The sequence below is a fragment of the Mus caroli genome, chromosome 6 (assembly GCF_900094665.2).
Source record: "Mus caroli chromosome 6, CAROLI_EIJ_v1.1, whole genome shotgun sequence".
NCBI lineage: Eukaryota > Metazoa > Chordata > Mammalia > Rodentia > Muridae > Mus > Mus caroli.
The window spans coordinates 79085573-79102019 of record NC_034575.1 but is presented as its reverse complement, the minus strand read 5'-3'; the positions used below and the strand labels follow the sequence as shown (position 1 = coordinate 79102019).

General features: G+C 41.3%; 1 protein-coding gene and 1 pseudogene across 3 annotated transcripts in view; both read right to left on the bottom strand.

The window, feature by feature from the left end:
- M1ap (meiosis 1 associated protein) overlaps positions 1-5942 on the bottom strand; it is an 83038-nt gene extending 77096 nt beyond the window's left edge. The window contains exon 1 of one of the 3 annotated variants that reach the window (XM_021164813.1): positions 5683-5942. In XM_021164813.1, coding sequence (XP_021020472.1) covers positions 5683-5922 — 240 coding nt within the window. In that variant the 5' untranslated portion in view covers positions 5923-5942. Of the gene's footprint in view, positions 1-1237; positions 1333-5682 lie in introns of those variants that run through there. The other 2 variants (XM_021164811.1, XM_021164812.1) reach the window with 2 other exon arrangements.
- A 3286-nt stretch (positions 5943-9228) lies between these two features.
- Positions 9229-9581, bottom strand: LOC110296223 (annotated as a pseudogene).
- Positions 9582-16447: the final 6866 nt, after the last annotated feature.

Sequence of the window (16447 nt, the reverse complement as noted above, 5' to 3'; positions counted from 1 at the left end):
GGGAATGCCAGGGCCAAAAGAATGGGAATGGGTGGGTAGGGAAGTGGGGGGCGCTATGGGGGACTTTTGGGATAGTATTGGAAATGTAATTGAGGAAATTATGTAATAAAAATATTAAAAAAAAAAATATTTGATACTGTGTAGTTTTTGTTTGCCTTTTCAGATATCTGTCTACTTTTCACTCTCTGGTTTTGTATCCTTGAAGGCCAATCTATAGGGACGATTCAATGAGTTTCCTCACACTCCTGCTCCTTAAACTGTGTGTCCAATGGAAGGCAGTAGCTGGGGTTTTAATTCGGGAGTCCCACTTACCCATACTGTACTTAGCTGAGTCCAGGCTCTCCCCACTGCGAAATCCCATTGTCAGTGTTCTTGCACCTACTGCAATGGCTCTAAATAAAATCTTTTATTGTGCTTTAACAAGAGTCACTACATTTTCTGTAACAAAGATCACAGATTCCATGAGGCGGCCCTCTTTAGTCCTGGGTGGCCTGGCTGTAGCAGTATCTTTTGTTGACTCTGACTAAACTCTGCCTTCACCTCTGCAAATATCCTCTTTCTGTATCTCTGAAAAAAATTTCAGCTTGGGCATACCATCTGTTTCTTGCTTGCAACTTGACTGATTTATATAGCTCTTTAAAAAGCTTCCTTTAAAAAGAAAAATGGGAGTTTTCTTTCCTTTCCCATATATAGTTCTCTCTCCTCTAGATACCTTGGTCTCTCTGAAGTCCCAAATCCTAGGTTTTCCTCTTCTGTACTAAGGCTTGGAAACTGAAGACAGTGGCAGCCTTAGGTGCCCTCATTTGCTCCCCCTCATGGTATTCTCTGATGTACAGACTCCTTGAGAAGTGTGTGTGTGTGTGTGTGTGTGTGTGTGTGTGTGTGTGCTTAGGATGAGGCCAACCTCGAGCATTATTCCTCAGAAGCTTTGCTAGTTTGCTTCCTGACGCTGTGATAAACATCATGACCAAAAGCAACTTGGGGGAGGAAAGGTCCATCATTGAGGAAAACTGGGCAGGAACTTAGAGTCGGGAACTGAAGCAAAGACCATAGAGGAATGCTACTCAGTGGCTTGCTCAGCTATCTACCGGCTTGTACATCCCACCTGCTCAGACATGACATGGTCCACAGGGGCTTAGGCCCTTCTACATCAGTTAGCAATCAAGAATATGCTCCCACAGACATGCTCATAGGCCAATTTGATGGAGACAATTCTTCAATCGAGGTTTCTTCTTACCTGGTATGTCAAGTTGACAGCCAAGATAGTCATTACAGTAGTCATCTACCTCTTCTCCTCTTCTCTCTTATCTTTTCTTCTCATCTCTTCTTTCTCTTTTCTCTCTTCTCTTCTCTCTCTTCTCTTCTCTCCTCTCTTCTCTCCTCTCTTTTCTCTCCTCTCTCTTTTCTCCTCTCTCTTCTCTCCTCTCACTTCTTGCCTCTCTTTTCTTTTCTCTCTCTTCTCTCCTCTCCTCTCTCCTCTCTTCTCTCCTCTCCTCTCTCTTCTCTCTTCCCTCCTCTTTCTTCTCTCCTCTTTCTTCTCTCCTTTCTCTTCTATCCTCTCTTCTCTCCTCTTCTCTCTCCTCTCTTCTGTCCCTTTTCTTCTCTCTTCTCTCCTCTCCTCTCTCTTCTCTCCTCTCTTTCCTCTCCTCTCTTTCCTCTATTCTCTCCTCTCTCTTCTCTCTTTTCTTCTCTCCTCTCTCTTCTCTCCTCTCTTCTCCCCTCTCTTCTCTCTCTTCTCTCCTCTCTCTTCTCTCTTCTATTCTCTCTTCTCTCCTCTTTTCTCCCCTCTCTACTCTCCTCTCACGTCTCTCATTTCTTCTCATCTCTCCTACCCTACCCTCCCCTTCCCTTCTTTTTCAGACAGAGTTTCACTGGGACCTAGGGCCTGCTGATTTGGCCTTGCTAGAGCACCAAGGCTCCTCCTGTTCTGTCTCCTCAGCATGAGCACACATCACATCCAACTTTTTACATGATGATTAGGATCAGCCTCAGGTTCTTATTCTTGAGCCAACAGGTCTGGATCATGATCAAAATCAGGTCTTGAGACAGCAAGCTCTTTAACTGATGAACTATCTCCACAGCCTCTTGTTTTGTTCTGGTTACTTTAGACAAGATGGTACATCTGGTCCTTGCTGCTTTGCCTGGATAGAACAATGACTTGCTTCTCACAATGGAATGTGGAATAAATGGACTTTTGTGACAAGGACATAAAGCATTCTCTGTCTTTGTCTCTCATCAGTTGGTTGTAGAAGAATTAGGATGAGAACATGAAAATAATGCTATGGAGAGATCCAGGTTGTGAGGAAATATGAACTATTAGCATATGAATATTCTACTTTAAAACTTTAGAAGTAGCTCCTTTAGCTCTCATCAAGCCCTCAAATGACTACAATTATGGTTCCCATTTTTAATACAACCTCATGAGGACCCTCAGGCCTGAGCTACCTACCTGAACGGCTTATGGATTTTTAACTCACAATAAACATGAGATAATAAATGTTTATTATGCTAAGCTATCACATTTTAGTATAATCTGACAGAAAAAGTCGATGATCTAAGGAACCAAATTCTACACAACTCATAGACTCAGTTTTATTCCTTACGTAATTTTAATGAGTTCCTATGCCCAACCCAGCTGAAATAACAATGTACTTAGACACAGTTACTAGACTAAGTACTTGGAGGGTTTATATAAAAAATTTTTTCCCTGTATGATCCATTTTGAGACACAAAACCTACATTCTATAAGCTCATAGGCAATGTACTCTAGGTATTTTATATGAGGACACTGTAGCTATCTTCAGACATTCAGACACACCAGACAGAAGAGGGCACCAGATCCCATTATACATGGTTGTGAGCCACCAGGTAGTTGCTGGGAATTGAACTCAGGACTCTGTAAGAAAAATCAGTGCTCTTAACCGTTGAGCCATCTCCCCAGCCTGGAATATTATATTTTTTAGCAGTACTGTAACCCAATAAGTATAAAACATAAAACTGGCAAGAGGTCTATTGTGGTGGTTATTGTTTTGGTTCCCCCAACCCTTTTTTTCTGTCGGTTTGACCAAGCAGGGTCATCTGGGAAGAGGGACCCTCAGTTGAGAAAATGCCTCTATTAGATTGGCCTGTAGGCAAGTCTGTAGGGCATTTTCTTGATTAACAGTTGATATGGAAGGGGCCAAACCACTGTGGATGGTGTCATTCCTAGGCAGCTGGTCTTGAGTTGTATAAGAAAGCAGTTTGAGCAAGCTATGAAGAACAAACTAGAAAGCAGCACTCCTCCATGGCCTCTACTTTGTTTCCTGCTGGGGCTCTTTCTGGCATTACAGTTTCCCCGAGGAAGGCAGTGTAGGGGTATGGAGTCAGTGATAGGGGCCTAAGCTGCTTTATTGTTGGTAATTCTTCTGTCTTTAATTCTTTGCTGTTCTGTGACCAAAATCTACAGACTTTTAGCAGTTCTTCTCTGACTCAAGGGTCCCTGGCTGGCTAGCCTAGAGGCTTGGAGTTCATTAACTCTTTGTGAGCCAGAAAGAAAAGAAGAGGAAGTACTTTGGCCAGGCCAGACCACCAGTCTCAACAATTCCACAAATATTCATGCATATTTACATACATATATACCTACACATATACCTATGTACATATGTATGTGCATACAGATAGACAAATAGACTTATACGTACATACATTTGGTGGATGGGGCTGAGCCCCAAGTGCCACACTTATTTTTTCTCTCTGTCTGCCTTATACCTTCTTAGACAAAAGTTCTTTATAAAATTACTTCATAGATAAAATGTTGCACAAAAGGGGAGTTACAAAAGGATGTCCATAGTGAGTTCAAAGCAGTATTTCATTCTATAAGCTAATTGCAAGTTAAAAGAACAGTTTCTTATGGCCTTGCTTTACCATAGCGCATACCTATGATTTCATCCTTGGATCTGACTTAGAATGAATGTTTTTTTCTTGATCACATATTTATTTCAAACCTGCTTTCTTATCTTATTGCAATTAACTCATGACACATGAAGGTTTACAGAGCTCTATTTGCAGCTTTATTCTATATATGGCTTGAAATCACTTATATAAATTTAGGAATTTTATAAGACCATTATTAGGAATTACGAAATCATCAATTTGTCTACACAGCATTATTATATGAAACTACATCTTCATATTGATTCTACAGGAAATCTGCCCAATAGGATGGGGCAATGTCCAGGATTCATTAGGTTTTATAACAGTGACAGGAAAGGCATATCAGCAGCAAGAAGCAATCCTGGGATAAAGTCTCTGGTGGCCTTGCATCCCAGAGCTCACCCATCGAAGGCCATGCAAAATGGAAGGCCATCTCCATAAAACTCATTTGCATGCCTTAGTCTTTCCTAGATGACTTTTGACAGGTTCCTGCCCTGACTTTTCTTCATGATGCACTGTGATCTGAATATGTAAGTCCAATAAACCCTTTCCTCTCCTGAATGAGAGCTCCTGGAAAGAAGCTGTGTCTGACTTGAATTTTTGTATAGTGAAGAGACACAGTTAGCTAGTTCTAGCCCACTGGCACCATTCCTTGCCCACCTCTGTGTTAGAATCAATGTCTTGTGACTGATATATTAAAACCTTTAGAATATATTAACTTAGCAGACCACATCTTGATCCAAAGACAGATAGGAGAAGACTCAGCATCCTCAGGTAGCTAGGAGGAGGGTTTCAAAGCCCACCCCCACAGTGACACACTTCCTTTAATAAGGCCAAACATCCTAATAGTGTCACTCCCTGGACCAACCATATTCAAACCACAACAGTGTTTATTACGGTAATAGAAAGGGAACTCAACAAATGAGTATTACTTCCATACTTTATAATACCAAAAGAGATATTATATTTTCACTTTCAATGAGGAGAATGAGACATTTATTTTAAAAACGAGTGGATTCTAGTTAGATTTTACAGACATAACCAGGAACAAAGTCTGTGAAGCTCCTTCCTTTGGTTATCTTAAAGACATAGTGTATGTCCATCGATTTAACAATAAGGTTGACTCAGAAAAGGAGATGCGTGGAATCACTGGAAGTCTTTGCCATCCCCGTGATTTTGAACTATATCTAAGAGAGAGGGAAGCTTGAATTTCTTTGAGGAAGAGAGGAAGTAGACTATTGAGAGAGGGTTTTGTAAAGAGAATGGTCCTCAGTCCCTCCTTCTAAAACCTTACTAGTGTTTGACCAGAAGGGAGCTCAAGTTTCACTAGAGTAGAGCCCAGGGAAAATAGTCTCATGGTTTTTGCAGTTGTGAATTTCTGAGCAAAGAAATTAGGGCCTTGAGTTTTACCCGAGGACAAGTTTACTTGGATAACCAGACCTCTGAAGAGCTTTAGATAGGTCTTTAAGTGTTTACATTTCAAAGAGGGTGAAAGGCTCTAGCTGTGTGCACTTCAAAGAACTGCAAATGCTAAGACTTCTCTTCTCTCAAGGAGAGGGATGGTTGCAGCCTATTTCAACCCTCAAATTAACAACTCAGAGGCTCCCTCTTGCAGCACAAACCCCCATGTACACCTGATAACTTCTGGTTCATGTGGGCTAATCAAATATGAAGAACCAATGTGGTTTTCACTGTAAGAAATACCAACTGTGAGTTCTGCTATGGAAATCTCATTTGCTTTCAGGATACCAAGAGTAGAGATAGACTTACCACAAATGGGAGGACACACTCATGCTGGTTCTGTACTGTGTATAAGCTGAACAGAGACATCCGGCTGGGGCCCGTCAAACTGCAGGCTATGGAGAAGAAGTTCTGCAAGGCCTCACAGAGGTTGGGGCAGATGTCAACCCAGGAAGGTACGGCAATATGCACAATGAGAAGCCTCGGAGGTTGATGACTAATTTTCATGGCAGCGGAGGTCCCTCTACTAGTAATTTTCCTTCGGTTCATGGCAGCCAAAGCAGTGTGGAACTGTGGCCACCACTTGAATAATCAATGTTTTATGAACCTAAGGAAAGGAAAAAAAAATGACTGGCTTTCATAAAACTGGATCAGGTACTTGAAGCAAAGAATATATATTGAGGGGATAAAAATCCCTAAAAAGGATTCAATTTGGGTACCACATCAAACTTGGCAAGATCATCCCACATTGATCTTTGTGTTTGATTTTAGCGTAAGTATGAGAATGCTTAGAGATGCTTGTGGAACTAATAAAGAATAAAGCAGTTACACAGAAGTCAAACTTCAGGTTTGTTTGGTTGGTTTTACAAGGTCTCATGTAACCTAGGCTAGCCTAGAGTCCACTATGTAGCTGAGTATGATCTTGAACTCCTGATCCTTCTGCTTCCATCTGCCAAGTGCAGGAATTATACATGAACATCACTGTGCCTCAAAAACAAGTTTTGGAATCTCTTATTTGCCCTCATAAATTTTGTTACTGCTTATTATCCTATATTTTAACTTGTTTCTATGTTTGTCTTTCTCACCATATTATAAAGCTTCCCACAGGGTCAGGTGTGGGATAACTCCATAGGAGTTGCTAATCAGGGAGGCTCCCAAAATAATAAAGGTTCTTGCTACTTTTTCTTGATTCCCCATTACAAGTAGTTGATAAAAGCCTATTGCTGCAGGCACCACACACCTAGAATAAAAGCTATTGAGAAACTGAGTTAGACATTTCCTCCCTGATGGCTACCTCCCACAGTGCTGGAAGGTACTGTGAAGGCTGTTGGGGGCTGGAGGCATCAACAGTTTTACCCAGCTGTGAACCCTAGGAACTATGATTCTAACCTGCCTGGCAAGATGTGCCCATTTGTGCAATAATGGCATGACTGTTATGGGGCAGGAGTAACCAACCACTTCTCAATTGGATTTCAGGCTGGCTCTATAGGAGGGAACCTATACCTACTACTGTAAACCTCGTCCAAAACACATGACTGTAGAGTTCATGGGTACATTGCTGCTTAGATAAACTGACACACTATTAAACCACCTTCTAAATATCTATGTTTACACCCACAGGCTACTCTCAGCTTTAAATAAAAAAGCCAATCCTGGCAGTGAACAGAGGTGAATATGAAAACCATGCATAAGATACTAAGAATAAAGAATGGATGGTCAAGGGCTCAGCCCTAAATAAGACATCTACCCGATCCCTTTAAATCTCAGGGGACACTCTGGGGGAGGAGGCAGAAAGGTGTAAAAGATGGAAGATATGGAGAAGGGCTGAAAAAGTACAGCATGGCCACAACAATCATGAAAGCAGATTGGCCCTCTTAATAGTCAGCTATGGAAGGGATAGGGTCCTACTGCTTATTATAATTGATTTGCAGATAATAGAATCTGGGAGGATGGGAGGCATAGACAGTATTCAGTTATACATGAACTGCAATGCTCTGGATCACACAGATGACCCTAGTTGAACTCAGTGGAACAATAAACAAAACAAAAACTAGTAAATATGGGTGGACAGGGGTGGGAGGAAATAAGAGCAGGTGATAGGGTGGAGAGTATTCCGAATTTTATATATACACACACACACACACACACACACATATATATGTGTGTGTGTGTGTGTGTGTATACATATGTATATATATGTGTGTGTATACACATGTGCGTGTATATATATATATATGTGTGTGTGTGTACACATGTATATATATGTATTATGTATATATATATCTGATTGTCAAAGAACCAATTTTGTTAATAAAAAAGGAGAAATGTAAAATTATTTTTACTCATAAACTTAGATGTAAAAAATCCCAAATAAGACAAGAAATTAAGACTAGGAACATGTAAAATGAATAGCACATCATAGGCTGGAGGGATGGCTCAGCAGTTAAGAGCACTTGCTGCTCATCCAGAGGACCCAGGTTCAATTCCTAGCAGCTGTAATGGTAGCTCACAACTGTGTGTAACACCAGTCCCAGGAGCTCTGACATCCTCTTTTGACCTCTGCAAGTATCAGACCTTCAAGTGGTATATGGACATACATTCAAGCATTAACACTCATACGCATAAAGTAAAAATAACATATTATGACCATAAGTTGGGTTTATCTCAGAAGCATGTTAGCCAGGCATGGTGGCTTACACATACATCTCTAAACTTGGCATTTGGAAAGCTGTGACAGAAGAATTGTTTTAAGTTTGAGGCCAGCTTGGGTTACAGTGTAAGAAAAACTTGTCTTTACAAAGAGGAAAAGGGGGCTGGAGAGATGGTTCAGTGGTTAAGAACACTGGCTGCTCTTCCAGAGGTCCTGAGTTCAGTTCCCAGCAACCACATGGTGGCTCACAACCATCTATAATGGAATCTGATGCCCTCTTCCAGTGTGTTTGGAGACAGCAATAGTGTACTCATATATATAAAATAAATAAATAATTTTTTTTTAAAGAGGAAGAAAAAAAAAAAAAGAAACCAGAAGTGTGGCGCACGCCTTTAATCCCAGCACTTGGGAGGCAGAGGCAGACGAATTTCTGAGTTCGAGGACAGCCTGGTCTACAGAATGAGTTCCAGGACAGCCAGGGCTATACAGAGAAACCCTGTCTCAAAAAACCAAAAAAGGAAAACAAGAAAAAAAAAAAAAGAAAGAAAGAAACCAGAGAGTCTAAGTTCAATATAACATCAAAATTATAATTTATCACATTAAAAGATTAAATGAGAAAATTATATAATCCTCTATAGATTTTTTTAAATCTAATGTCCATACATGACAAAGTCCCTTAGTAACTTGGGAAAGAATAATTTGGTTAAAATACGTTAGTATAAACTTGGAGCAGCACGGCATTGTGGCTCAATATGAGTTGTGAGGCTGAGGCAGGAAGATGGAAGCCAGTCTGGGCTATGTTGTGAGCTTCAGAACAGACTGATCTAACATTGATTCAATTCCTCTCCCCCTGCCCCCAACCAAAAACAGTCTAGAGTAACCTAGGCCTAATGGCTTACTCTTGTAATCACGAGGCAGAGGCAGGGGGATCTCATGTTTGGACAACTTGGGTTTTACAGTGAGTTCTGTGTTAGTCTTCTGGTATAGAACGAGAACCTGCATAATAAAAGCAATGACTACCAAAACAAAAACCTGGAGCGAACACTATCTTTTTTTTTTTTTTAGATGGAAGGTTGAACCTGGGACCTTACACACACCACACAGTAACTTTAATGTCTTCTACCACTAAGCCACATCTCCAGCAACAAACTCATTCTTTTTTTTTTTCCAAGTCTTGATTTTTATTACTTAAAAAAGTTGCATATCTATTTTGCTTTCTGACTCTGTGCTTGTGCCTTCAGCACTTTCACAACGATTTTCTGCTCCTCAATAGGAAAGCCTGCTTGATCCTGTCGCAGACACACTTGGCACACATGGACCCACCATAGGCCCTGCTGACGTGCTTCTTCGTCTTAGACAGTCTCAGAAGGACTTTGGGTCTCACAGCACGAACCCCTCACAGTCTGCCTGGGCACACACCACATGCGGATTTAGGTGCTTTCCCAACCTTCTTGGTGTAGAGGTAAACAATCCTGTTGCCAGGGGTTCGAGACAGCCTAGTTTTGTTAGAGACTGTGTTGTAGGAAAGCCTACAATGGTATGTCAAACACTGGACCATCCTGAGTGCCTCTAAGCACCGTCCCCGGAAGAGGGAAAAACCCAACAAACTCATTCTTTGTGTGTGTGTGTGTGTGTGTGAAGGTCAGAAGATGATCTCTGGTGTCATTCCTCAGGAGTCACACAACTTGTTATTTGAAAAAAGGCCTCTGACTGGGACCTGGGGCTTGCTGGTTGAGGTTAGCTGGTCATCAAACCCCAGCAATCTATCTTTTCTGCCTTCATAGTGCTGGCACTGCAAGTGCATGCTATCATGTGTGGCTTTTTATGTGGGCACCGAGGGTACAAATTCAGGTGTGGAAAGCAGTTTGCTGATTTAGCTATCTCTTTGGTCCCACAATCGTTCTTAATAGTAATCTGTCGACAGTTTTCTCCATAAGATGAAGGGCTTGCTACAATCACCTCCATTCAATACCATACTGAAGGTGGCAACAAAGCAAGAAAAATAAATAAAAGGCAGACAGCTAGGTGTGGTGACTCACGCCTGTACTCAGGAGGCTGACACAGGAGGACACTGAGTTTATGGCCAACTTGGGATACATAGTGACATCTGGTTATAAATTAACATTTAATTTTTGGTATTTGTTCCCTACTGTATAGAATTATAATTGACTTTATCCCTTAACTAGACAGGAGCTTGCTACATTACCCCTGTCCTTGAGCATGCTGGCCTCCTGCCTCAGCCTCCATAGTAGTTGTGATTACATGCTTGTACCTCCAAGCCTAACTTGAAAGGACTCTCCTAAAAGGTTTATTTTATTATTATTGTGTTTGTGTGTGGACAACACATGTATACAGGGTACACGTGTGCTACACATGCCAGAGGAGACAACCTTGTGCAGTTGGTGGTGATTTCCACTTTTATGTGGGTTCTGGGGATTGAACTCAAGACAAGAGCCTTTACCCAATGGACCACTTCTCTAACTCTTGCTTAAATGCACTCTTGGACCCGGAAATCCAAATCAATGCCTAATATATTTACCAAAAAAGCAATACTAACTAGCATTTACTCCTTTAACTGTACTTTTTAAATTAGTGCATGGCTTAGTAGCCTGAAGCAGGGGGATTATCACCAGGTCAAGGCTAACCAAAGTTACAGAGGGAGACTCTATTTCAAAAACAAACAAAATAAATAAAAATGAACAAATAAACTAGTGTACAAGGCCAATTTCTAAATAGAATGTTTAGGCTGGAGAGATAGCTCAGTGGTTAAGAGCTCTTCCAGAGTGGACTGCTCTTCCAGGGGTCCTGAAATTCCCAGCAACCACATGGTGTCTCACAATCATCTGTAATGGGATCTGGTGCCCTCTTCTGATGTGTTTGAAGACAACAATAGTATATACATAAATGGAATGTTTTGTTTGAGAGTAATATATATTGATACAGAAAAAAATGGACACCCAGAAGGCTTATTCTTGTTTACCAGTCCTATTTCCTTCATATATAAAAATATCACATTATTCTCTCTCTCTCTCTCTATATATATATATATGTATATATACACATATATATATGTATATATACATATATATACACATACACACACACACACACACACACACACACACACATATATATATATATACATGAGACAAGGTCACACTTTGTAGTCCAGGCTATCCTGGAACTCATTATGTAGTCCAGGTTGGCCTTAAATCCACATTGCTTCTCTCTCCTCAGAATTCTAGATGTTGGGATTACAGTGAGCCACCATGCACAGCTTGAAAACATCATTTTAGATATAGGCAGTTTGCATTTTGCACAGTTCCACAACATACCAATTTTAGCTTCAACAGGGTTGGTAATTAATACTAGTCTATCAAAACAATTCAAATTTCAGGATGCTGCAGAAAACTAATCAGGTAATTGCATAAAGAAACTAGCTTTTTAGTCCACAGATCATTATGGAAGTAACAGATGTGTATTGTGATGATCAGTGAACAATTATATAACTCTTTTTAAAGTCTCTCAGTGACTGGACATTGCAGAGTCCTGACTGCAAAGGAAGTAAGTGTGTTACTTCCTTTTCTCTTTGTGACTAGTCCACGTAGCATTTTACAGACGGTTGACAAAAAGGATGCAGATAGTTCAGAGAAAATGCCACTAGCAAAAATGGAACTATTAAAGGAACTCTCAGGAAAAATTTCAAATAGATACAAACTTAGAGAGGATTATAACCATTTTCTGAGGCATAGAAAAAAGTGTGGTATATCATAAGTTATATTGTGGGAAAAAAGCAAGCACAAGATATTGTACAAACCACTGAGAAGGTTTTGTTTGAAAACAATTTTGTGTGTTATTTTTGACAGGTTCTATCAGATAGCCCAGGTTGGCCTTGAATCCTCATCCTTCTGATACCTTTGAAGTGCTGGAATCAGAGGGATATGCCATCACATCCACTGCCCAAAACCTATTTCCCCTTTAAATACAAACAAAACATTTTTTCAATGTTATTGGTGTTTTAAAATATAGTATGTGAACTATTACCTTTAAATTCTCCTAAATGTACATAGGACGAGAGCTTTTAGTGTTTTCCTAGTGATTAGAATACCTTTGTGTTTCAGGTTATATTATTATTATTTTAGATCAGTGGGAAATAATTCTAGTAAAAATGTTGTGTATCTTCTCATACATCTATATTGTCTGATAGGAAATAGATTGTGCTCCATTTCACTGAAAGTAAAATATTACAAGATAGTTACAGGAAAGTTTTACAAATAAACACAAAGCTCAAGATGAAATAAGGCCGGGGAGATGACTCCATGGATAAAGTGCTTGCTTAACAAGCCTGGCAACTTGAATTCGAATCCCTGAAACCCACCTAAAGCCAGACATAGCACACCTCACCTGCTAGCCCAGTTCTACTTTAACATAGGAAGCAGAGATAGAAGAACTCCCAGAAGCCTTTGAGCTGGTTTGCTTGGCATATGTATTATGAACAACAAATACCCAAACAAAAGTACCCTGTCTCACACATGATGGAAAGCAAGAACCAACATCTGAGGTTGATCTCTGACCTTCACACTCAAGCTGTGTGTTTGCACACACATGAACATGTACATGCACACATACATCATATATGTATATATATGCATATATATATATATATATATATACACACACACACACACACACAATGAACAATAAAAAAGACAAAGATAAAACTATTTTTCCCCCTCAGAAATCTTTAGGGCCCACAGTGTACAAGAATCTAAACAAATGAGTTTCTTGTGATTACAAATTTCAAAAAAAAAAAAGGAGAAAAAAGGAATGAAATGATTGTGTGAAAGAGAATGGGTGTTAGCAGCAATGATAACGAGATTATACAGTTTATTCTGAATAAAATATCCTCTCTGTGTAGTAAGTTCTAAGAGTAAACTTAAGGTATTCCTTGCACTGAAATTAGAAAATGCGTTGACAGTAGAAGCATCTCTTTCCTCTAAGTTTAATAAAATCCTCTTGTACCACGGTGGCTGCACAGTCATTTTCAGATCTCACAGTAATCTACAATTGGAAGGCTATGTTTCAGGTGACGTAAGAGGTACTTCTCCCCAGACACAGTCAAATAGTGCGTCTGAAGTGTTTGGACACACTAGTAAACAGGACCCCATAAGCTCTCCTTTTATTAAGAACATCCCCTGAATGTTTTTTCCTCTGTAATGTGCTTAACCCTGGAGCTGGACTTGAACCATACTAAAACAAGTTACTTTAGTACTAAAATCTCTCAATAGGCTTCAATGGGCTTCAACTATGCTTGTATCAAAATCTAAAACTCTTCATCCTGGCTTCAAGTTTTTTCTTTGTGTTTTCCATCCCTGAGCCAGGCTGGAAGCTTGCAGCGGGCTGCCCACTCCTCAGGCTTCTTTCATCACGAACACATTCAGGTTCCAGCCGTGCTCTATGAATACTTTCTTTTCCAAGATCTCACAAGATTTGGGTCCCTTTATACCTCTAAGGACACTTTACTGTTCTGTAAATGATTCAATTGTTCTCCCTTGAGTTGGGTTCCATTAAAATCTCTCTCTCTCTCTCTCTCTCTCTCTCTCTCTCTCTCTCTCTCTCTCTCTCNCTCTCTCTCTCTCTCTCTCTCTCTCTCTCTCTCTCTCTCTCTCTCTGTCTCTGTGTGTGTGTGTGTGTGTGTTGTTGGGAGGGTGTTGCCCTGTGGGAGAATACTGGCTTAGTATGTGCAGGTCCTAGATTCCACCCTAGTAGCACAAACAAAACCACACTTTTTGTGGGTTTTAAGAACTTTTACCTTCATGGACACTATCCTCCATTTAAAAAAAAAAAGATAAATTAATAGATTTTTTTTTTTAAAGTCAAGGTTTCCTCGGGGGAGAGGAGACAAGCAAAGTTTCTTTGACCTTCATAGCTCATTTTTTCCTTCTTACTGAAGAAGTTAAAACATGCTCAGTGAGTCACACCTGTAACCTTGGCTCTGGAAAGACAGAGGCAGAAATTGTTATGGTCTGATCTGATTCCACCAGCATAACTGTAGCAATTTTGTTCCATGCCTGACAGTTGTTTCATATTGCTGTAATATGCCTGGCAGCTACTGACACAGAAAAAGAATAACTTGACTCAGAAGAGAATCATGCTGACGACATACCCTGTTACGTTATGTTATGTTATGTTATGTTATGTTATGTTATGAGGTTTGTTAATCTTAAGAAATTCTACAAAGCTTCACCTAGGACCCATCAAGTTAAAGGTCAATTATGAGTTGTTATGTCTAAAATAACCTTGAGTCAGAGCTGGCCACTGGGCAGTACTTCCTGCACCTGCCTATGAACTCATTATAGTTTTCAAGTTTTTTTTCCTTTATATAAGCTAACAGACAAAGATGTCCATTGCTATACTTCAGATAATTCTGAGCTATGTCTCACATCTGACCAGTATTAGGATGTGCATTCAATAAGCTATTCTGCTTAACTGAGATCAGTGTTTGTATGGTTTATGTGGTGATTCCTGAACCCCAACAGAGATATCACCCTTAGTTCCAGACCAGAGACAGTGAGATAGACAGATGAGAAGAGAGAGAGACAGAGAGACAGAGTTAGAGAGACAGAGACAGAGATGGGGGGACAGACAGATCCCCCCCACGACATAGAGGGGGAAAGAATGCATGCATGAATGAAAGAATGAATGAATGAAAGAATGAGAATGAATTAATTCTTCCTTCTGTCGGTCAGAGGGCTCTGGCCAGAGCGGGTCTTAGGCCTTGGGCCTCTCTAGTCCTGTCACCCCTCAAGCGAGCAAGCCCTAGTGGAAACACCGTAACTCATGTCAAATAAATTGTACTTTTTGCAGGAAAGAACTCTAGCTCAGGATTTTCCAAGCTAAATTGCATGAAAACTCACAATCCTTTTTCTTCTTATTTGAGCAGTTAGATGACGGGTCCAAATTACCAGAAAGACCAAAGGCAGTTTGCAGCTTTTAACAACTGAAAGGACTTATTGCTTCCAATCCAGAAACACAAAAAGATTCCATGTCTACTTTCAGCACTATCAGGTCCTATGTGTTCCCATCATACCCTTGAAGAAATAAGGCCAATGTGTCAAAAACTAAAATTTATCAATTATAATAGTTCAGAGATGGACAACATGTCCACAGACAGGCCAAGAGTGACTTCACACAGGGTTCTCACAGAATGTGACCCAGCGATGATGATGCAGTTCTCGGGCTGCCCCTTCGTTCCTGCCCAGATAGGATCTAAGGTGTGTTCTCAAACCAACTTCTGAGGCCCAATTCTGACTCCCAAGCCCTTCAGTCTTTCCTTAGCCCAGAGGTCTGAAGACAGAACATTATTACCATTCAGTCAGGCTGTCTGGTCCTAGAGAGAGCGCCATTTCTGGGAAAGCTCGCCTCAGGCACGGCCTCTCGAGGGAACACCTCATGAGATTCCTCAAGAGAACTCCTCAGGCACTGCCCCTCAGATATGGTCACCTCAGGCATTATCCTGTGGGTACCTTACCTCAGGCTCCGCTCCCTCAAGAGTCCACCTCTTGAGGGTGCCTTCCCCTGGGCAACTCCCTCAGGCTTTCCCGCTTGGTTACCCTCTCCCCAGCAAACAAAGGCAACACTCTAGTGCTCAAAAGCTCCAGCCTAGAACCTTAGTCGCTCACTTAGGCAACTAATTTTCAATTGGCAGGTACGCCTTCAGACACCCGGTTGGTGTCCCCCCTCAGACCTTCCTTCATGTTCCTTCAGGAGTCTCTTTCTGGGGGCAGCCCGTCAACACCGAGTTCTGGTAACTCCCTCAGGCGAATTTTTTCTCAGGTACCCGCTGAAGGGAGTCCCCGCTTCGGGCACCTTTCTCTGGAGTCCCTCTTCAGGTAGCACCCTCAGCCCACCCACCACTCCGGTCTCAGAAGTTCCCTTCACTCACCTCAAGCTCAGCACCTGCACGCCTTCCGCTGGCTCAGCCTCAGAGTTCCTCTCTTATAGGGACCTCCCCTTGTAGCACCGCCCCTCCCAGAGGCTCCTCCCACTGAGTCTCCCGCCTCCTGGGCCTTCTTCCCCTCAGGCTCCTCCAGTTCAGACATCACTTTGGTGCTGCTTGTGGCCCCAGGGTGTGAGGCATCAGGCCATCTCACTGCACAAGATCCCTCACTCTGAGAGCTCCGGACCTCGGGAATCACTCAGCTTCATTCCTGGAGCTGTCGCTCAAGTTCTAGGGTGTCCTGAGAATAGTCCTCTAGGGTCCATGAGCAGTTGTAGATTTCAGAAAAACATAGTGAAGATAACTTTCTCTTCGCCCCCATCAAACACAAGATCTACTGTGTTCTTGCCTTTAACCTTTCCTGTCCACAACTTTCTTCAGTTGGCCAACTCTTACTCAGTAACCCTGGTGGTGAGCTGTACCAT